The sequence below is a fragment of the Osmerus mordax genome, chromosome 5 (genome assembly GCF_038355195.1).
Source record: "Osmerus mordax isolate fOsmMor3 chromosome 5, fOsmMor3.pri, whole genome shotgun sequence".
Classification (NCBI taxonomy): domain Eukaryota; kingdom Metazoa; phylum Chordata; class Actinopteri; order Osmeriformes; family Osmeridae; genus Osmerus; species Osmerus mordax.
In genome coordinates this window covers 15,663,207-15,683,840 of record NC_090054.1, presented here as the reverse complement: position 1 = coordinate 15,683,840, position 20,634 = coordinate 15,663,207, and the positions used below count along the sequence as shown (strand labels likewise).

Here is a 20,634-nt window from a genome sequence, read left to right as displayed (position 1 = left end):
CTCTGAAGTGAAACGACTCAACAGCCCATGGCCTCAAGATATCTTCCTCTGGTCATGATCCAACATATTTAGACACTTTTAGAGCCAAAGGAAACAGTTTGGAATGAGAGCTTTGAAAAATCTCAGTCCAGGGACCATGACAAGGGGGTAGGGGAGGATCAACCTGGGGCTGACGCACATTGTAAGATGATCTGATCGGGACATGGACCCAGCCCTGCCATGAGGATGTGCTGCCCCCCAGGTTATGTAAGAAAGATATTCATAGGCTACTATATCTGACACATAGCTCATACATTAACATGTTAAAATGTAGGGAACTCAACAACAGCAAAGAGCAAGCTCTATTATCGGGTTAGTAGCAGGTTAGTGTCTATTACGTAGGGCAGATCACAGAAAACTGAACATCATTTGTTAAGAAAATGCTCATTCAAGTGCAAGAGTCCCCCTCACCCCTACCCCTACTCTTGTTGCACAACATTGTGAAACCAGAGCATGCAGACTAAGTAATGAGAGGGCTGCTATCATGTGATTGAGGTGAAAGTAAAGGACAAGTCATTATTAGAGCTCTAACACAATGGACAGTATGATACAGGCTGAGAGGGGGAACCAAACTTCCTATTGCATGCATACATACATACATACCTCTGTTCAATTTATGATTAACAGTTTTTCCATCCGGATTATTACTTAGAATAAAACGGCAGGCAGCAGCACAGACAATGCTTGTATATTTTATTTTATGTACAGTACATGTTTAAAAAAAAACAAAAACAAAAAAAAGAACAGCCATTAACATTGACCAACATGGACAACAATAGCAGACAGTCGTGTTGCTCATCCATGGGAGTTATTCTCTCATATGGAACCTAGCAACACAAAGGGTATCTCTCCTTTCATAAGTCCTCCTGAAGTTTAAACCACAAATCAGGGGACAAACACAGACGGAAGAGGATCTATGGTTGGTTTCATAGCCATAAAAGCCTTGGATTGGTGTAAGCAATATGGAAAACACAGCCACCATTTTATGTTTACACCAATCTGACGCTTTTGAATTGAATCCACGCGAGTGAGTGAGGACGTTCATTCCAGGGGAGAGGGGTACAGAATGGCAACAGAGACTTGAATGTGTGCAATCTGCAGTGTGCTAAAGGCTACCAATGGTTTTCCTCGCCGCAGTCCAACCCCCTCCCCAACAGCACTGCTTTCAACCCAAAGGTTACTAAAGGTCAATCCTGAAGATTTTGTCTCTACTGCCAGCTCTGTAACAGTAGTCTGCAACCTGTAGCCACGGTGGCAAATCACAAAGCAGTCTACCCCCTCCTCCATCCGCACACTCAGCAGATGAATTCACAGTATTCTTACAGCATTTCAGTTATTATAAAGCTTTAATTGAGAGAATGCATGGGGGATGTAATTATGTGTCCATTTAATTTGATCCAGTGGACAGTGGACTGTAGTGTGTGAGGGTGGACTGAGATAACATACATACAAAGACACACCCAAATCAAATATGAGAATACAGTGCACACAACCACCCCTGAAAGGTTCTCCACCATCCCCAAATAAGGGAAAACTAAATTATATAAGATCTTTTATCTCCAAAGGCCATGGATAGTCAACCATGAGACATACAAACTCTCCCGCTGCCTATCAGTGCTGTATCTCCAGTTAGTGTTTGAACAAGTGAGCTTACAGCAGGCCACCAAGGTACAGATAAAGTGCATTTTCTTAACATGACACATTAAATAAAGTGAGTAGAAAATAACTCTGCGAACAGGGGGAGGGGGGATTTTTCACCAACCCACTAGTCTTCTAACTAAACCTGAAATGAAACGGAAGAGAGAAAAACATGCATGGAGGACAGAGGTCAGTAATAAATACATCAACATATCCGTCTAGGGACACCTGAAGGCTATGAGGATTGAAACACGTGATAGTAGAAGAGCTGGAACATACTGTACTCAGACAGTACCATCATGTAATGGAACAGTTTCACATTTTCAGATCTGGAAAGAATTTTCTAGAATAAGACTTTATCATCAGTAGAGCCACTTACTGGTTGGTTCACTGAAGGGGAGGAACTTCTGATGAAAATGGCACTGGGACAAAAAGCAACAGAGTCCTTTACTTGGGAAATTTGATCAGTGTCACCACTAATTGATAAAGAAGACCCTCCGCAAGAGCAGCTGAGTAGATATTTTGCAGGATTGTGGAGAGGTGGACTTAAATCATAATGAATAATAAATTGTTACGGATAATAAATACATTCGGGTTTTTGTAGTGTTTCTATTTAGATCTATTGTCATATGATTAAATCTAAAACAAAAAGAGAAATAGTTCTGAATAGTTCATAAGATGCCTCAAACTGGCCTTTTTGCTCCTTTATCTAGGCCAACGCTATACCTTGTCCACCATTTCCCTCCGGCCATGTGTGTAAAATGATGTATAAATAGTGACCGTGGCAACAACACGTAGGCTCTTTTGGGCTGGACGAAGAGTTCGAGAAAACCTCTGAGACCGTTCAGCCCTTAGCTCCTACAGAAAAAAGAAAGAGAGAGAAAGAAAAGTAAGTCATGAAAGTGAGTGTAAAGGTTGAAATGTTTCTTGTGAAAAGGAACACTGACTGACAAATTAATTTAATATAAAGAACATGAATTCAAAATAAAGAACTTTTTATCCGTATTCATCTTAAATTTGAGAAGTTACACTTGAGTGGAAATTAATTTTAGCCATGAGTGTGGGAACCTCCAGGCAGCGTGATGGAAAAACCTTTTTCCGTCATAAGCGCTGGAAAAATAACACTGAGCATAGGCTATTCTCAAATCTCTACAGTCTGAGCGCAATTGAACCCAGACTAGGTGTAGCCTACCTTCTTATAGCTGGACCGTAAGAAGATTCAACAGAGTGTGGGACTGGCCTGTCTGTCTCATATCAATAAGACAATATTTAACCTCAGTGTTTGTTAAAGACCTGTTGCTAGGCAACATATAGGCTAGCCTGCAGCCTAGTCTACACGCTCAAATAAAGGAAACCAGTGTTGTGCTTTGGGTATCCTATCTAAATACCTACATACAGTACTGGCATTAGACATAGAATGTTCTACAGTAGAAGTGGGGCTAATCTGACCTGGTCATTGGCTATTCGGTTATGTTGTTGAACAGAGACATTACCTATCCACATTTACTATAGAATCTACAATAGAATTCAGAAACAGAGAAAATCAAACAAAGAACTTGTTCTGCATGCCAATTTGTTTTGTACTCAATTTCCTACACAACATAAAAAGCCATTTAGTCAAAGCAAATGTGAAACTCTATTTAAACTTGTGAAAAAAAATGTACAGGCAGGGCTGGTCAGTGTGGTGTGGTGGACTCACCTACGTTTCGCAGTGGGCCAGTAGAGAGGTGATCTCGGGGCTCATGTGGCCCACAGCCTTGGCAGCTTCCAGGATGGCTCGCCGGTACATCCCTTTCTTCTTGCGGTTGAAGCGCGACCTGAAAAACTCCCTGAAGGGCGAAAGTTTGGCCACAGACAGCTGGGAGGTGGTGGGCGAGCCGAACCAGGCGACCTTCGCTTCAGGCCACTGGGCCTCACAGCTGGCCGTCTCCTCCCTGCGACTGCCGCTGATGCTAAGAACCCTGGCCGGCCACCAGGGGAAACCGTGGATCTTCCCCCACACGATGTCGCCCACGGCGACCGCGTGGCCCTCCTCCGTCACACACTTGGTCATGCTGCGCGTGTGCAGCCGCACGGTGAGAGGCGGCACAGTCTTGCTGTCGGCGCGCGCCAGGCACGGCGCGGCGGATGAGGAGGACACCGAGATGTCTTCGCCGGGCGCGAGGTCGCACAACTCGGGGGAGGTGCCGTCCGAGCTGACGGATTTGGATTCGTCCAAGCTGTCGCTGCTGCACACCGATAGGCTGGAGGAGTCGGCCTTGCGCTTGCGGAAGTTGATGAGGAGGGTGAGGTCACTGTGGCCACGGTCAGCCTCCTCCCCTGAGCTCCCTGACCACAACTCCACTGAGTTCTTTTCCTCAGAATCCTCAGAGTGGGGCGGGCAGGGTTCCTGTACCTGGGGGCTTTTTCTTGGCGGCGCACCGACTAGCTCAGCTTCGTACACCGTCAGGCTGTCCTCTCCGTCCACCCGTGGCCGCAGACGGATCTTAGGGGACGGGAGGTCCTGGCCCACGGTGGTGAAAGGTCTGGTGAGCTTCAGTTTGGGAATGGAGACAGTCAGACCTGTTCTTGTGGCATCTAAGATGTGCTGCTGCTCCTTGGTGGGTTCGGACAAGGACTTGCAGCTCTCTCCCAGGCCATTGTGTTGCAGTTGCTTGGGACAAAACGGCTTGACCGAGCCGTGAACCCGTGATGGGATCTTCATGACTTTTCCCTTGCCCTGCGGAGTGCTGTAGGAAATCTTTATGACAGGGCTGTGGGGGATCATGTCGCCACCAGGGAATTTCGCTTCCTCCTCCCTTTTGTCCTTCCTGAGCCGCTTGCTGTCATATCCAGGGCCATTCTCTCGCCTTTTGGCCTCCTTGGCTGCATCCATGTCCTCTTTCCTGGACACCTTGGTTGGCCCATCCTTGACATCCTCATCGCTCTGTGGCGCATTCTCTTTCCTAGAGGCTTTGGTGGTGGTCAGGCCGTCTTTGCTGTCCTCGTCACTGTTTAGTGTGTTTTTACACTTCTCACAGAGCACCTGCCGGGGCCGGAGACGTATAGTGCTCATTGTCATGCGGCCAGGCTCACGCGTCCGTCTCTTCTTCCGCTTGATTGGTCGTGGCGGGGGCTGAGGCACCCATTGGCCATAGCTGTGACGCACCCATATGGGCTGTGGGAAGGGGGCTCCTTCAAAATAAGGAGGGTAGGGAGCCTGCCCAGCGGGCACAGGTGTGGGCAAGGGGGCAGGAAAAGGGTCAATAGATGGTTCAGGCTCTGGGAGCGTGTTTTCATCCTTTGGTCTAAATGAAGCCTGGCTCAGAGGCCTTGTAATGGGCCCCTCACTCAGGACCTCTGGGATTTCACAAGCAGGTTTTAGTACAGGGTATTGTACTGGCTTGGTCATGACATCTGGTAGACAGAACAGTCCGGTTCTAGATGAAGAAAAACCACAAGAAAATAAATGAGTGCATGCCACATCAATTCTTTGATATTATACCCAAAATAAAGTTCCTTATGGAAGACCAAACTGAAGACCAACCACACAAAAACATTCCAGCGGTAGATCAGTCATCAGGAATGTTCTACATTATTCAGTTCAGCAGTGATTTTACAGTTGTTTTAACTGTGTACAGTAGCCTATGTCTGCCTTATCTACAGCACTCATTCACTGCCTTGTACTTTCAAGTTTCATAAGAATGGCGGGTTGGGAGGGAGAGCAAAAAGACTCCAAGCAAGCCATTGTCTGTCCTGTGTTGACCAAAAACAGCTGCTTAAATGCATTTTAAACTGCACCTAGCGGTGGGAACTGCAGAGTTGTTGCCTCTGAGGAGCCTTTGGCAGGCAGGCAGCAGCAGCAGCAACATGGCCGTGCTGCTTAAGCTCTGTCAGAGACGGCAGACAAAGAGACTACAGGATGCCCAGGAACCCCCCTCTATCTGACTGAACAAAAACAATCTCATGAATCACTAGGGACTAGGAGTCAGAGAGCCAGGAGACTCCGTTTGTTTTTCCACATCCCTGTGTGCTGTGTGCGTTCATCATCAGATCATTAATTAAGGCAAATTTGAGATGCCCAAAAGGCGTTTCCCCATGAGCCCCAATTGGCAGGCGGGCACCTTTCAATAAACGGCTCTGCAATACTGCGCTACCTGTGCTTGGGAGATCTTCATAGGGCCTCCTTGCTAAGGCACAGAGCACAGGCCATGTAAGTAAGAGAGGGCAGAGAGTCCCAGCCCAGGCAGAGTACAAGAACATAGATTTCACCCCGACAAGACCATGTGATAAGAGGATTTGACAGTGATAGATGTTGACAAGGAACTAAATCAAAAACAATGAAGGGAAATGCTTTTCCAGGAACAAGCACTCATAATGACAATACTAGTCATCCTGAATAGAACAGACTATTTTTACCTTTTTGTATGAGTAACTGTGTGCCGAGGGGGCTATTCCCAGTACAAGATATTACACAAGTGTAAAAGAATACTGAGATGGATATCTGGAACGATTCTGATGCCTAGTCTACTCAATAACTACATGTGACTGTACAGCCTAGCCTGTATAGCCTAGCCTATTACACACAATCATACACACACATACTACAGTACATAGGCCTCACACATGTACCATACAGTAAATTGGCAGGCCTTTACACTCCTATATTGTTAAACATGGCCTATGACATGGCTACTTTGTTAAACTGACAAGAGCATTCTCTTTGTTAAGTACAAAGAAGGTAGTTTGGGTAGCCTTACTGTGCATCTAAACTATTTGATTGTGCTCCTTTTGCATTCCAACTGCAGAATGTCTATCAATCTTTCCTGCAGTAAAATAGACACTGCATCTAGCCTATTGTTTTAAAATTGACTTGTAAAAGAGATTATATTCAGACTAAGACAAAATGAATTACGTTTATGTGATATGGCTCATCACTTCTGAAAGCATAAAAGCCAGAATCAAATTAACATATGAATAGTTAATAGTTAAAGTATTTTGATAAATACATTGGGATAGGGTGTTAAAGCAAGGCCTGCTTCACTAGCTCAACTGTAGCTAACTGCATAGCTATCTACGTTAGCAGGCCTGAATTTGGCTAGTTAAAGTAAGCTGGCTAACAATAAGATGCATGCATGTCATATATTTTCTATTAATTACGGATAATATTTTGGACATGATGCTAAACTTGCCTTGACCCTCATGTTACTGATTCTAGGCAATAAGAGAACGTGGATGTGTTAGCTAGTTACTGAAAGTCAGCTGACTAGGGAGCAAGCTAGCTAGGCTAGCTAGCTTTGAAACCTTGAACTCTTTGTATGACCAGTTGGTAGCTATCTTGTTAGCATGCTAAAATAACCTGCTAAGGTTAGCAAGTTAGCTACCAATTAGCTAATTACGTTTAAATACAAATGACAAATAATTCGAGGAAATACAACTTACTTCTTCTTGCAATCGAGTAATATTCCCGTGTAGCTCCTTTCCCGGTAGGTAAGCGTCACCACTAATGTATCGTTAACTATTTGATCGATAGTGACAGGTACCCGAGAGCCGGCCAGCAGCTCCTCGGCCACAGCCTCCATATTTTCTTGGGTGAGGTGTCCGGCTTGGCGGTGCTCGATCGCGGCTGCAGGAGCCACGATCGCGTCGGCCAAAGATCCTACTCCCTTCTACTTTCGAGCACGGGAGGCTACACCAGGGCACGAAATGACGCCATCTCCCTCACCAAGTCAATTACAACAGTTCTGCCACTAGTGACATCACACAGGCAGAGGAGCAAAACCTTTTAAGATTATCCCTGTTTGATTTTAGATTATACCTTAAAGAACATTGATGGAACCCAGTTTATTTACTGTTTCATAAACGGAACACAAGGAGTCCTATCAGTGAATGATTTTCAGAATACATCTTATCCAGTCAACCTTATTGTCCCATTTGTAATAGGCTACATTACCCCATACCATCAGAATTATACCTTGAACATGGTTTCTTTGCATTTTACGTTCATTTACAATACATTTTAAAGATCAATTTTCATATGAAAATCCAACTCAACGTGTCCTCTATTCTGTATTTCTCCCCCTAGCTTTGACAAATTCAGTATATTTACTGTTTAACTGTAATACTACCAAAGTGAAGACACTAAGTATTTTATATGAATGAGCCACTGACTGAAGATCTGTTAAGACTTGTGTTGTGATCAGTGTGTAGGTATAAACAAAGACATTTGTGTTAGTTGTGAGTTATTACTTGACTGCATGGAAAACAGTAAATTCTCTTAACTATTAATGATAGAGGCCAAGGGCAGTATGAGGGTATTGTATGGGAAGGGGCAGATTAAGATAATGGTAGAAGTGATAGACAGCAAAGAACAGGGTGTTACAGCGCCACACTGTGGACACATTACACAGTGGTCCAGAAGATACTGTATGTTTGATGAATACAATTGAGTGAGTAAACAGTATCATACTGTATCTGTTTAATAAAACCAACATGGAAGCAACAAATCCTAAAGGCAGCACATCAAAACTGCACTCGTCATCTCATCTTGGTGAGCTCTCCCCAGTATATGCGATGAATCTATACTCCAGGTCTTTCTCTTGTTTCCTTGCATCAAGTTCCTCCTGCAACTTCTTGGCCTATGACAGAATTCAGAGAATGAAGACATCCACACGAAAGGGAAACACCAAAGCCACACTCTTATTCCTGCAGGCCAGTGTCTCTTTCAATCAGCGTGATCGAATGATTGACTGGTTGTGTGATGTCACGTAACAGACCTCCTCCATGTCGAGCCTGGCAGCGGCTGTCTCTTCTTCCACTGTACCCCTGGGCCTCCTGCGTCTCTCCTGCATCATCTGAACATGAATTCTGATTCGGTGCTCCAGCTCCCGGTCTCGTGCCACTCTGGGGTCACGGGGGTCATTTTTGTCCAGGAAACACCAATCACACACAAGACAAGGTGTTATCTCACGTTTCTCTTTGGTTTGTTTTTCACAGCATGCATCTTTGTTTGTGTAATGTTACTAACCTAGAGTACAGACTCTTGACATGGTACTGTGTGTATACATTTAAGTTTGAACACACTATACTGGAGTAAATGTCTGCATTTGACTGTGCATTAACAGTAACATTCTCAAAAGGAAAAGGGTATTTTACATCGTCCAACTCTATTCCACTAGATGTTTCCATTGAAAGATTCAGACACCCCTTAATGATTCACATGGCTTCTGTTAGTGATTACTGTAGGTTAGTTTGAGAATAAAGAACTAGCATAGCAGATTCAAAGATTTGATGGATTACACAACGCCAGACCTAGTCTCCTCAGCCTCCTTCTGAGACCTCTGGTTCTGTAGTCTCTGTTGGGTGTTGCCAGGTTTGACTTCAACACTGTCATGAACGAGAGAACCGGTGGCATACGGAGCTTTCTGTGAAACCTGTGACACGTAAAAGAAGCTTTAGTAAAGAAACATGTTTAAACCTTGTAATGTACCTCTAAAAAGGCTGAAAGGTTATTCTGTGTAATATGAACATCCTCAAATTCAGTGTCCACACTGAATCCAGTACACACTGGATCTGTTGTACTCATAAGGTGAGATCGAACTTAGTATTGTCAGGTGTACTTGAACAGTGATAACAAAACAGTGTCTGTGTATCTGTGTATGATCTGGTTTGCCGGTGTAGCCAGCGTGTCTCTTATGTGTGTGCTATCCAGTGTCCTTTGTGTGTTTACCAACTGTGGTGGGGCCTCTATAGGGCCGTCTGAGTGTAGGACGACTGACTCTGCACACTGGAGATACAAGTTTCTGTTGCTAGCTAGGCCTGTGGCTGTTTCAGAGCGCGTGAGCCTCAGCTTTGTGCATGAGCCTGACACGAGGGTTTTCAACGTCTGATCGGAAGCAATGGAAGAAGGGATTCCTGGTTAGTCTCTCTAGTTCCTCTACTACCTAAATACATTTGTCATTATTTCACGAAAAAAAAAAACTTTCTAATCTGTACTATGCTGCCCTCTCGTGATTAAAAAGGGAACTTTGGAATCTAAACAAAAGAACGGGTTCCACATTCTGCAAGCCTACCTCTTCTTTTCTTTGTCTCTCAAGCCTTGCCTGCTTGTGCTCCAAGATTTTCCTCTCCTGCATAATTTTTGCGTGAGTGCGCCATTCCCGCAGGAGCTCTTGGTCTCTGAGGAGAAAAAAAGGTGTGTGTGGGGGGATGGGGGGAGCACTGTGTAGAATCAAGTTGCCTATGAATACTGATCTTCAGTGAGTTGTAACTCATTTAGGTTAGGAGTGGGTGGGAGTTGGGGTAGCATAAGCTAAACTACATGCTTCATAATTTATTTACATACCCCTTATTGGCATTGGTTATGGAATTTTCAGACATGATAAATTGTTCCCTCACTGTCTGTCACTTAATCATTTGCCAATTTGACACAATACACCCCTACTTTCTGAAACTGCAAGGTAAGAGAACATTCTCTCTAACCTTCGGAATTGTACCTATTCCCTTCCTAACTAGTAATGTATGTGACTCAATGATCACAACCACCTATAGGCTGTATTCTGGTGTACTACATGACTGGGCTTTGGAGAAACTGGCAATAAGAAACTTACTTCCTCCTCTGTTCTAAAATGGCTTGTTTCTCTTTAAGCTCTTTCATTGCAGCCAGTCTTCTCTCCTCTGACCTCTTCCAGTACTGCATGTCAAATGGAGGGAGTTCTGGAAATATGCCTGCTTTGGTAATCTCTCTACTTCTGACAAATAAATTGAAAGAAATGTTTGTATTTGCAGCTCTCAGAAGAACAGATTGCCTAGCAGATTGCCTGTGGGATTTCACACAACGATGGACAGTATAAAGTCCTGTTGTATAACTAGAGACAGCAGCACCAAGGTTCTTCCAGGGATCATACGAATGTGTAATTCACGTACTTGAATCAAGGACACAGAATACTATGTCAAATGGTATAGGAGTAGTACCCCCTCTTACCTGGAGATATGGGAGTACAAGACAGGATAAAGGGATCTAGACTGTAAATGTACTGCAATTGAGATGCTCTCTTAGATTCCGGCAAAGGACACTGTTTGCCAAAAGCACAAATGTGGTTCACTCACCTTTTGACAACAGGCAGAGGGTATGTCTTGTGACCTTTCTCTCCCTCTGCTGCCCCGGGCAGACATGCCAGGGGTGGTGCTGCTGCCCTGGGCAGACATGCCAGGGGTAGTGCTGCTGCCCCGTAGTCAAACTCAGCCCTGTCCATCTGGATCATCTTCTGTTTGAGTTCCTTGAACCGGCGCATCTCATCCTCATTCACCACCTCCTCACACAGGTCCAGACTGGACTTGACAAGTTCTGCCAACTGCAGCTTCTCCACAGGAGGCATGTCTGGCGCCCAAGCATGAATAAGAAGTTAGCATAAAAATGGTTGTGACAGCACTATTAGGCCTGTGTGTTTTCCTCTCCTGCTGTAGAAATGAACCAGTTCCGATTTCATTGGTAAACCAAAGGAGAATTTACAGAATGTGTAAGGATGAAATATAAATATGTTAAACGCCAAAGATTGAAGACAGTACAATATGGAATATGTATCTTGCTATTAGGTGACATATGCATTAAAACACGTACGTAAGTATGATCAAGAAATTAAAGGTGTTATCATTTCTAATTAGATTTAGATGTCTGAATTATGACATCTAAATGAGCTCATACTGTCCCTGTGATGGCAACATGATATTCTTTGAGATAGTATTATCTTTCTTTTGGGAAAATGAGCCTGGCTCCCCCTTTAATAACATTCCACACAAAGAGATAAATAGATAGGCAGAGTCTTTGTTCAAGGTGCAGGTTTGGCTGCGTTTCTGCTGGGGGGCTGAGTTGGGCTGGTCAGGATGATTAGTTACAGACAGTGTTTGATGACAGAGAGCACCCGCTAGAGGCCTACAGATTATCGATCATTTTCATCTGGATAAACATATTACAGAGTAGTTCTGCACAAAAGAAAGTCAGCTCTGCTGCACACGCCGTCTCCAAGGGAACAGAAGTCACACCACTGAAGTGGAACCAGGGCAAGAAGCTATTTTTGTGACCAGTCTTCTTTTCTTATGCAAAAGAACAGATGGCTGTGATGTGTTCGAAGAGGGCATACACATACATACACACTTGGTTTGCGTTGTTCAAGTTCAGGCCAAATTACTATTTTTTTGTTCACCTGGAAGAGGGTTTCGCACACTGACTGGTCTCACAACCATGGCACCTCTTAGAAACTGAAGGATGCACTGAAGTCCCTGCTCCACAATCTCTTGAGGTGGGAAAACGATGGGGCAATTCCTCAGACTCAGGGCCCTGAGAGTGATTACAGTACCTGAAAAACACACCGCAAATGTATTTGGAGACATTTAACACTAGTGGGAAAAAATCCTTTGGGGCTCATAATTTATTTTTTTATAGGATATGGATCCTAAACTCCCCCTAAGGACAGAGCTGGAATGTTGTGTGGTTGTCCAATTTTAAGTTTAGTGGAAATCACCAGCTGGTCATCAGGTGACTGATGGTTTACTCACCCAATTCTAATGGTAGCTCCTTGATTGGATTTCCTTCCAACAGCAATGTTTTCAGAGACCTGAATGAAACAAGATGAAAATATATGGGAGTAACATAAAATACAACTAGGACCTCAATGTTTAGGTTTGGTGTTATGTCTTTACATACAGAATACCTACCTATGGAGACCAATTTCCGCAGGAAGTGCAGTGATTTGGTTATTTCTGAGGTCTAACCACACCAAATTTGACAAACTGGTGAACAGAGAATCCGGAAGACTGGATATTTGGTTACCTTCGAGATACAAATTCTTTAGAGAATATGTTAGTTAGATATGACAACACTGTATGAATCAAATCATAATATGAGGAGTTGACCACCTATAAGCATATCCCATTGATTAGTAGGTTTGTTTACCTTTAACATATGGGTCTTCAAAATGCTATCCTCAATATCTTTTAACTTTCTTCTACTTAGATATAGTGTGTCAGAAGTCACATATTCAGTTATCTGCATAGGATCAACATTCTCAGGTGGGATGTGACCAGTCTGTGGTCTGACAGAATTATCACCACAGTCAATGCTTAGATGGAGATCAGGTATTCCCTCCTCTAAGTATGACATGGCCGCGAGTTTGCTTTGTTTGGTTGTTTCTTGTGGTCAGAGTTGAATTTCTCAGCTCATCATCTAGGTAGCATCTTTTTGTCAGATTCTTGGTGTAGATGAAGCCTAGAAATAATCAAACACATGTCCATATTCAACATGAATCTCTCTATATATATGTTTTCAATCAAGACTACAATGTTATCTAAGATCTTGCACAACAAGCCTGCCACTGTAGGCTTCATCTTGCCATAAAGTTTACCTACACGTCTAAATGTAACGCTTCGCAAACGTCATGTCTGTAGTACCAACTGCTACTTTAATTTACCAGACCTTATTCTAATCTAGCTAGCCTATCTTAGACAGTACAGTTTTTATCATTAGTCTACAATTTGTCTACAGTATAATTAGACATCAGTGCTGCAGTGCTAGCTGGATAACAGGCTACATCCTTACTAGTAACTAGCTAGCTAGCAACAAGCCACAGTAACTTTCAAATATTGCACCTTAAAAGAAAGAAACGCTCACGTTTAAATTAGAGTTAAGTACCAAGCAAGAATCAAACATCGTAAAAAACACAAATTCCCATAACATACTATCTAGGTAGCCTATCTTATGATCACATGTAACCATAACAACCAGAGCCTGCTGCAACAACAACAGCAATACCGGTAGTGTCAAACTACAAACGGTGAGAACATTTGAATGACACAGCCATTTAATGAATTAAAAAAATATATATTATATTTTAATAAATATACCCCCCCCACACACACATATACACACACTAAATTAAATCGTATTGCACGATGCCTATTAAAACTAATTAGCTCTATTTCATAAAAGTGTATTCCCACTACTGCACGCCGTCACATTGGTTCAATGTTATTATGGGTTGAGCAGCCTTTGTTTTACTTGGCTAAATAAACAACTACTATTCATAAAATGAACTTTAGGCTACATTAAATTTAAATTTACTTGAAAATGTGCGCACAACATCCTAGGAATCTCACTAATAATGAATACGGCTGTGCACGCACCAAATCCATGTAACCTATTATAAACGCATGGTGTCGGGGAGATAAAGTGTTAACCATTTTTTTCAATGAGGCGCCACCCATCTCATAATTAAATCCGTAACTGTCTGATTTCAGTGAGAGGTAGCCTAGCCTATACAGCTCAACCGTTCTGGAACTGTGTGTATAGCTTCCCCTGTTTGACACCTTCATAGGGTATTATCGGTCTTCTTGGAGGCTCTTTCTTGAGATGCATGACAGAGGGGGCTACGTCGACAAAAAGTGTCACACTGTCACACTCACTGCTCACAGAACATAAGTCAGTTCAGGACGGAGGAGAGAGAGCAAAAGAACCGGGTTGCTTGTGATCAGTACTGTAGCTAGTCCGACACAAGCAAGTGAACGGTATTTTGCTTATTAGATCCGATTGCAGACCTCTAACCTACTCGTCTTCCTGGTTTATAGAGGCTAAAGTCGCGGTGCGCAAATGCGAGAAAAAAACTGACAAACATTAACCGTGGCGATCGCAATGTATTTGTCCAACGTGTCCAACACAGAGCAGTAGTTTTTTCAAGAGGCGAGGAATGCTATCTGAGCTCACGCATCAATGTTTCACTGGGGCAAGTGGAAGAAGAGGATGGGCGCGAATAGTTCTTCAAAGAGACCGGTCTTCGATGAAAAGGAAGATGGTAAGCAGTTATCATGCCTTATAATCTGCTAAATAAACGAAATAATTGTAATATTTATTTTACAACTAAGCCTAACTTTTTGTTTATATACCACTCAAAAGTCCAACGTGAATCCAGGAAGTTACAATATAACAGCAACAGAACGGCCCTAAATCTCAGGGATGATGTTATGCACATTTCTCATGAACAATGTCATTAGTTTTGTGTAACAAAACGATATAGCTGTATTTTTGAAGCCATGGAAGTAGTTGTTTACTACTAAGTAGAGGAAAGCTAGTCTAAGTCGGGGGTGTGGCATTAAACTTGGAAGTGATTATGTTCTAATAATACATAAAATATCGCATCCCTATTATTATAAAGGATTGAAGCTGACAAGACAAGATATTCTAGCTGTAGTCGCCGCTTAAAAAATTACATTCCTGCCGTTAATTGAATAATTACGAGAAGATTAATAACAAGCGTAAAAGGGATATTAATTTCGGCTATGGATGGTTGTCAATGCATGAATAAGCCCTGGCCCTTGGAACTGTACCAAAGATGCTTAGAATCTCTGTTCTCTAAAATTCCAATGTTACCAAGGAATTATCTCAAATGATGGATGAGCCTACTAAGACACAAGAAAAGTCAAAGTAAATGAGGTCAGTCCACTGCAGAGTTATATGGTCATATGATTGAGATGGATTGCATGTGTGTGTGTGTGTGTGTGTGTGTGTGTGTGTGTGTGAGTAATTACAAGACTGACCTATTTACAGGCTGCAGGCAACATTCATGTTGTGTGTCTTGTACTTTGCATCAGAGTAAGTTATTTTGCAAGTCAGGGAACACAGACAGCCTTTGTTACGTAATATTCTTGAAAGAAAAGGTCCCTGTTTTTGTCAAATAAGAATATGAGAGTGTTGGGGATTAAGTGAGAGGTTCAGTTGCTCTCCTTTTTTAAATCCTTCACTTTTGATGAATGGAGAAGCTTGAGGATCAAGGCAGTCCTGGCTAGTTTCCCTCTACTAATGTTCAGTGGGGAGATTGAGCCTATCTTCTTCATAACACTCTTATGTCGACGTTATAAGGCTTTAGAGCCACTTGTTCACCATCCTACTATCTCACATGACCCTCCTATCACTCTTACTCCCTGCTTTCACTCCATCTCCCGCAGTTCACTTGCGTTATCCCCATCATCCCCATCATCAACAATTATAGGCTGATGAACAGAAGATGCCATCCGTGTGCTGTGGTAGAAGAGAGAGGTTGATTATATTTCTCTCACAATGTTATTAACATTGTCCTCAGGGCACTGTTCCCTCCTGTAGCCTACACGGTAGAAATAGAAAGGGAAGACGTGCCAGTTAAATTAAGGAAAGCCTCTTTCAGCATAAATATATTGTAGCACATTTCAAATAGTTTTTTTAAATAGTTGTAATAGTCACAATGTAATCTACCAAGTTCCATTATATCATTTCCTCAAAGCTGAAATGAGAAAATCAGCCCTTCCTCATGGAAGTGAGGGAGTTTCATACAGAAGATTCTGGATCTCCTTGGGCTTTTAAAAACAGCAAACAGCATATGGCCTTCATTAAGCAGAACATTTTAACAATGCTTATCTTGATGGTTGCTAACATAATCAAATTCTCCCGTTGATGTCCAAGCCGGACAGCCGGACGGCTATTCAGGCTGACTGTTTGATTAGCAGGGGACTAAGAAGTCTATTAAATTGATTGGGGCATCTCTCTTTCCTGCACCAGTCTTGATTGCCAGTTTGTCAGATATACTCAAAGGATCATGGGGTGTCAGTCTTGCGTCTGTCAGTCCCACTGCTCAACACTTAACTGTCGTTTTACAAACGTCATGTAAACAGGATCTGACCGATCTGTTGAAGTATGAGCCGAGCATCAAAATGAAGAAATGCTTTCAGAGAACTCACCTAAACGTCAAATGAAATAAAGCTGTTTTAAAATGAGATTTTTGAAACGTAAGATTAGTGCAATATCATTTGAAGATCCATTTGAGGATATGTACCCACAAGGCATGCACTCTAGTCTACTTGCTTTCTCCCTCATGGACTCCACGAAGAATGTTACGTGCACTGACATTGTGTGCGTCTTTGTGGTGCGACAGAGAGAGAGAGAGCTTGCAAATGTCTGTTAGTGAGTGTGTGTTTTTCATAAGAAAAAATGAAGTACAGATTTTTGGTGGAGGGATAAAGATAGACAGGGAGAGCAAGATGGCTCATTACTCGCACTGAATACTGAGTCCCTTTTTTCTTTCATCTCTAGCATTAGGCTTGTCTCTCAATTCCTCTCGTTCCCTTACTCCCTCAATTCTGGGCCTGCAGCTGTTAGCTTCTCATACATAATTGCACTACTGGTTGTATTGCTGCATTGTCTGACCATTGATACAGTATAAGTATGTGGATCTAGAGGAGGAGAAGTACACTGAATGTTCTAGCACGGTATAGTGTACTGTACATGTACACACAGAACACAGACAGACAGTACATTCTAAGATGATTTCCAGGATGCTACTATCTGAGCCTGCCTTGTACTTGCTGCAGGTAATGTGGCAGAGATAGCCCTGCTAATGTCAGAGTGAAGGTGTCTACAAAGAGATCAACTCAGCTGGGTGCAGAAATAAAAAAACAGGGAAGAGAAAGGTCACTCAATGTGTGTGTGTGTGTGTTTATGTTTGTCAGTGTGTGTGTGTGTGTGTGTTCACACCCTGAGATTGCAATTGATGTGGACTCAGTGGGCTGGACTAGAACCTGTCATAAAGTCAGTGTGTATTCTCTCACACCTGTGAATCCTTCTCTTTTCCTATCAGATCTGCAGTATAAATCCTTATTCTTTCTACAGTTTTTCATACTATTTATAATTATTTAATAGTTTTCCTCTTATTACAATCATATGGGAAAACTTCGAAATTGCCCGAAACAACATTTGTTATCATCAGTGGTGACATCCCTAGAAGGTTGGAACCCTCCCAGCTCCAGGGACAGCGGCCAGGTAGTGGGCGCGGCTACTTTCAACTGTTCCCCCCCCATCCCCACTCAGCGAAGGAGCCTCACGGTGGAGACTCGTTTGCTAATCACCCCTCAACAGAGAAGCTGAGCTGACAGGGCTCAGAAGGGAAGAGAGCCCCAAGCCAGAAGAGGATGGAGGGAGAGAGAGATTGAGGAAGAGACAGAGAGAGAGATCGAGAGACGCCCCTTTCTGATAATGTATCAAAATAAAAATTTTGGTGCACCATGGACAGGTGTGAGTCTTTACGGGAGAGTTGTTTTGCTGCTTGCAAGGCTTTCTTTTGTTAATTAAAACACACGTGAGTGCAGTTCTCCGCTTTCTGTATCAGACCTGAATTGTATACGTTTCAGCGCTGTGTCTCTCACCATTGGTGGAACACGACCCCCCCAAATCTAAGCAAAATACGATCTGTCCGCCCCAATATACATTACAGGGGGTCAGGTGGCTGAGAGTTTTGGGAATCGGGCTACCAATCAGAAGGTTGCCGGTTCAATTCCCGGGCGTGAAAAATGATGTTGTGTCCTTGGGCAAGGCACTTCACCCTACTTGCCTGGGGGGAATGTCCTTGTACTTACTGTAAGTCGCTCTGGATAAGAGCGTCTGGTAAATGACTAAATGTAATTACAACGTAGGTAATGTGTTACAGCACTACATTTGGTGTGTCCCCTCAAAAATTGCTCTTTTACTTTTAATGTTTTATGGAATTGTCTTCCCCCCCAAAGTATATATGAGTTTTTTGCCCTTGGTTGTCACACAATGCAGTCAAAAATTGTTGTTGTCCACGGACACAACTTGTTCAACATGCTACTGGTAAGCATTGGAAATTGTAAATCTACTGAGTAAGATATGGCATGGAAGAAAGGAGAACACAGCATTTCCTGAGCCTCGCCGTGGTAGGTGGTGTTAGATTGACTCTTCTGTCTGTGCAAGAGCAAGTGATCAAGAGATTAGGTGGCGAGAGAGAATAAAGGTCCATCTGTAAATCTATTCTCAAACACCAAAGTTTTGGGATCAAATCAGAGGTTTTAAATGGCTTCATTTCCATGTCTAAATCCTTGCTTTTAAACCAGGTCTGTGTTGGGGTATGTTTTTGTGCATGTGCATGTTCAAAGCGGAGTGCTGGAGTTCCCTCTGGGCAGAGCAGGGAGAGCAGCAGACTCCATCTTTTCATTTAGTCGCTCCAGTCGACACACTGCACAGAGATGCACGTTGAAAACAAACAGGCACTTTTCAACTAGCCTTGCCTAAGTTGTGCGGTCTTTGCAGTTTTCCTCCCTTTAAAACATTGTGCCTGAACTACACCCCTCCATGCACTTCCAGTGGATATTTAGTTGCCTGTGAAGGTGAGGTAATTCAGTAGGAAGTTTGGAACAGAATGTGCTGGAAAGGTTTACAGAGTACCTATATAGTCAGGCAAAGGAGCTACTTTCGTAGTCAGGGAATGAGGTTGGAGAAAGGCAGCGGTATAGCCATGTGCGTCCTCTTTATTACTGTGAGGGATGAGCCGTCTGTTGGGCATTCTCTTTGACGTTCTGTCATCGCGCCACCGTGCCTGTAGAGCCGTGGGCTCTCCTGTGATGCCCGATGCCGCTCTTGCCTCAGTGGCACGCTCATTCATGAACCACTTACTGAATCACTCTGTGCCACCATCAAAGATGACAGTAGCCACTCCCCCTCAGCTGCCTATTGGCTCCTGAGGGAGCATATGCTATCCTCAGCTTAGATTATAGTCCTTTATAAAATATACAGGACTAAGTATGTAGTCACTTCAGGGGATCTACCATGGTCCATTCAGTTGCACTGTCAGGAGAAGACATTGGATGATGGTTAGGTTAATGTAATTTTTCAGTCATCTGGAATGAAGCAGTTGACGTTGAGAGTATTATGTGTAGTTTACTAGGTCCTCTGTCCTAGATACCTGGGTGCTGGGCTGACAGAAGGCAGGTGTATCTGGGCCATAACACAAGGTGTCCTGTTCCTACCCCAGCCCCAAACCCAGAGCTGAGGGGAGAACTGGGCCAGCATTACTCTGCCTGAACACACACCCAGGCCAACACACACCTTCACATGCACAGCATATGCACACACTTACATGCTAAGTCAACGGATGAACCTAGAAACGCTATCAATTCAAATCGTGAAACGTGAAAGTCACGAAGTATGCTCTTCCATCCTGTGTCTGTGCCAGTTCTTACGATGTTTGTGTGTGTTTATTTGTGAATGTGTGTGTTCATGTGAGGACAGGTAGTGTAAGAATGTATTATTCATCAATTTGTGTACTTTTCACCTCGGAAGGGATGAAAATAAAACCGTATAGTCTAGCACACACACACACCCTTTCCTCACAATAACCCCTCAATCACACTCTCTTAACACAACCTTTGGGCCTACGCACGCAAACACAGAAAAACTGTTACGTGCTCTATTCATACAATCTCTTGCTCCTTTCCCCCCCTCGCTGTCTTCCCATTTCTCTGCGCCATCATCCTCTCCTCTGTCTCTAAATAGATCTTTAATGTTTTTCTCTGTGCTCTCTGAAGAGGCTAATATGGTATTTTAACCCTGCAGCACGGTCCACTACTTTTACCCAGACGTTTTACTGGAAGGAACAGGATGAAGAAGTTGGAGATGATAGTGCAGCACCTATGCAGAGCTCCAGCCTCAAGGTCCTCTTTCTCTCTCTGAGGCCTGATGTAGTCACTGACCTGGTTTCAGAGTGCTGATTCTGACTCACAGTAAAAACCATGCAATGACCTTAGAGAGGTTGTTGTTCTAGGACGCTCTGTGGGCCATCGCATGACTGCCTGGACATCGGCGGTGGCACATGCAACGTCACCGCAGGCTAGCCAATCTCAGCAACTTCTCTCGGAATCCCGGTGAAATAATGGATCATTAAGGAGAGTTTAGTGTAAGGTCACCACAAAGCACCCCAATGTTTTATTGATGAGCCAAAACTCCATGAATAAATGATGTGCTAATGCAACACTAAGAGTTGTGAATCACAGTGAATTAGTTATGGCAGCCGAGAGAAAGAATGCTCTGAACCATTGGCTGAGGTGGCACCAGCACCCACAGACGGACATACATACATGGACTCACACACACACGCACGTACCCAAACACGT

General features: G+C 43.4%; 3 protein-coding genes across 5 annotated transcripts in view; 1 reads left to right on the top strand and 2 right to left on the bottom strand.

The window, feature by feature from the left end:
- Nucleotides 1-715: 715 nt before the first annotated feature.
- On the bottom strand, nucleotides 716-7,335 carry pwwp2b (PWWP domain containing 2B). 3 transcript variants are annotated; one of them, XR_010876704.1, is made up of 4 exons: nucleotides 7,099-7,335; nucleotides 3,381-5,096; nucleotides 2,057-2,535; nucleotides 716-1,822 (listed from the first exon to the last, which is right to left on the bottom strand). XR_010876704.1 is itself a non-coding variant. In XM_067237072.1 (3 exons), the coding sequence occupies exons 1-2, from the start codon at nucleotides 7,236-7,238 to the stop codon at nucleotides 3,377-3,379; spliced, it is 1,860 nt and encodes a 619-aa protein (XP_067093173.1). In that variant the 5' UTR covers nucleotides 7,239-7,335; the 3' UTR covers nucleotides 716-2,535. The 3 variants fall into 3 exon arrangements, 2 of the variants coding, with proteins under 2 accessions (XP_067093173.1, XP_067093172.1); XM_067237072.1 differs by having other exon boundaries at nucleotides 716-2,535; nucleotides 3,377-5,096; XM_067237071.1 differs by having other exon boundaries at nucleotides 716-2,535.
- Nucleotides 7,336-8,198: 863 nt separating this feature from the next.
- On the bottom strand, nucleotides 8,199-12,814 carry LOC136943645 (leucine-rich repeat-containing protein 27-like). The gene is made up of 10 exons (XM_067237045.1): nucleotides 12,608-12,814; nucleotides 12,370-12,500; nucleotides 12,211-12,269; nucleotides 11,859-12,011; nucleotides 10,765-11,035; nucleotides 10,266-10,406; nucleotides 9,729-9,834; nucleotides 8,968-9,089; nucleotides 8,433-8,559; nucleotides 8,199-8,294 (listed from the first exon to the last, which is right to left on the bottom strand). The coding sequence occupies exons 1-10, from the start codon at nucleotides 12,812-12,814 to the stop codon at nucleotides 8,199-8,201; spliced, it is 1,413 nt and encodes a 470-aa protein (XP_067093146.1).
- Nucleotides 12,815-14,359: 1,545 nt separating this feature from the next.
- LOC136943464 (serine/threonine-protein kinase 32C-like) overlaps nucleotides 14,360-20,634 on the top strand; it is a 41,983-nt gene continuing 35,708 nt past the window's right edge. Inside the window, exon 1 of the mRNA XM_067236797.1 lies at nucleotides 14,360-14,498. Within this exon, the coding sequence (XP_067092898.1) occupies nucleotides 14,417-14,498 (82 nt within the window). The 5' untranslated portion in view covers nucleotides 14,360-14,416. The remainder of the gene's footprint in view (nucleotides 14,499-20,634) is intronic.

Excerpts from the sequence above, each read along its gene's own strand:
- LOC136943645 (XM_067237045.1), bottom strand. The coding sequence starts at position 12,814 with ATGTCATACTTAGAGGAGGGAATACCTGATCTCCATCTAAGCATTGAC. Across the intron at positions 12,501-12,607 it reads TGAAGACCCATATGTTAAAG|AATTTGTATCTCGAAGGTAA; the intron begins GTAAACAAACCT and ends TATTCTCTAAAG. Across the intron at positions 8,295-8,432 it reads CCAGGCTCGACATGGAGGAG|GCCAAGAAGTTGCAGGAGGA; the intron begins GTCTGTTACGTG and ends ATTCTGTCATAG.
- pwwp2b (XM_067237071.1), bottom strand. The coding sequence starts at position 7,238 with ATGGAGGCTGTGGCCGAGGAGCTGCTGGCCGGCTCTCGGGTACCTGTC. Across the intron at positions 5,097-7,098 it reads TTACTCGATTGCAAGAAGAA|AACCGGACTGTTCTGTCTAC; the intron begins GTAAGTTGTATT and ends TTCTTCATCTAG.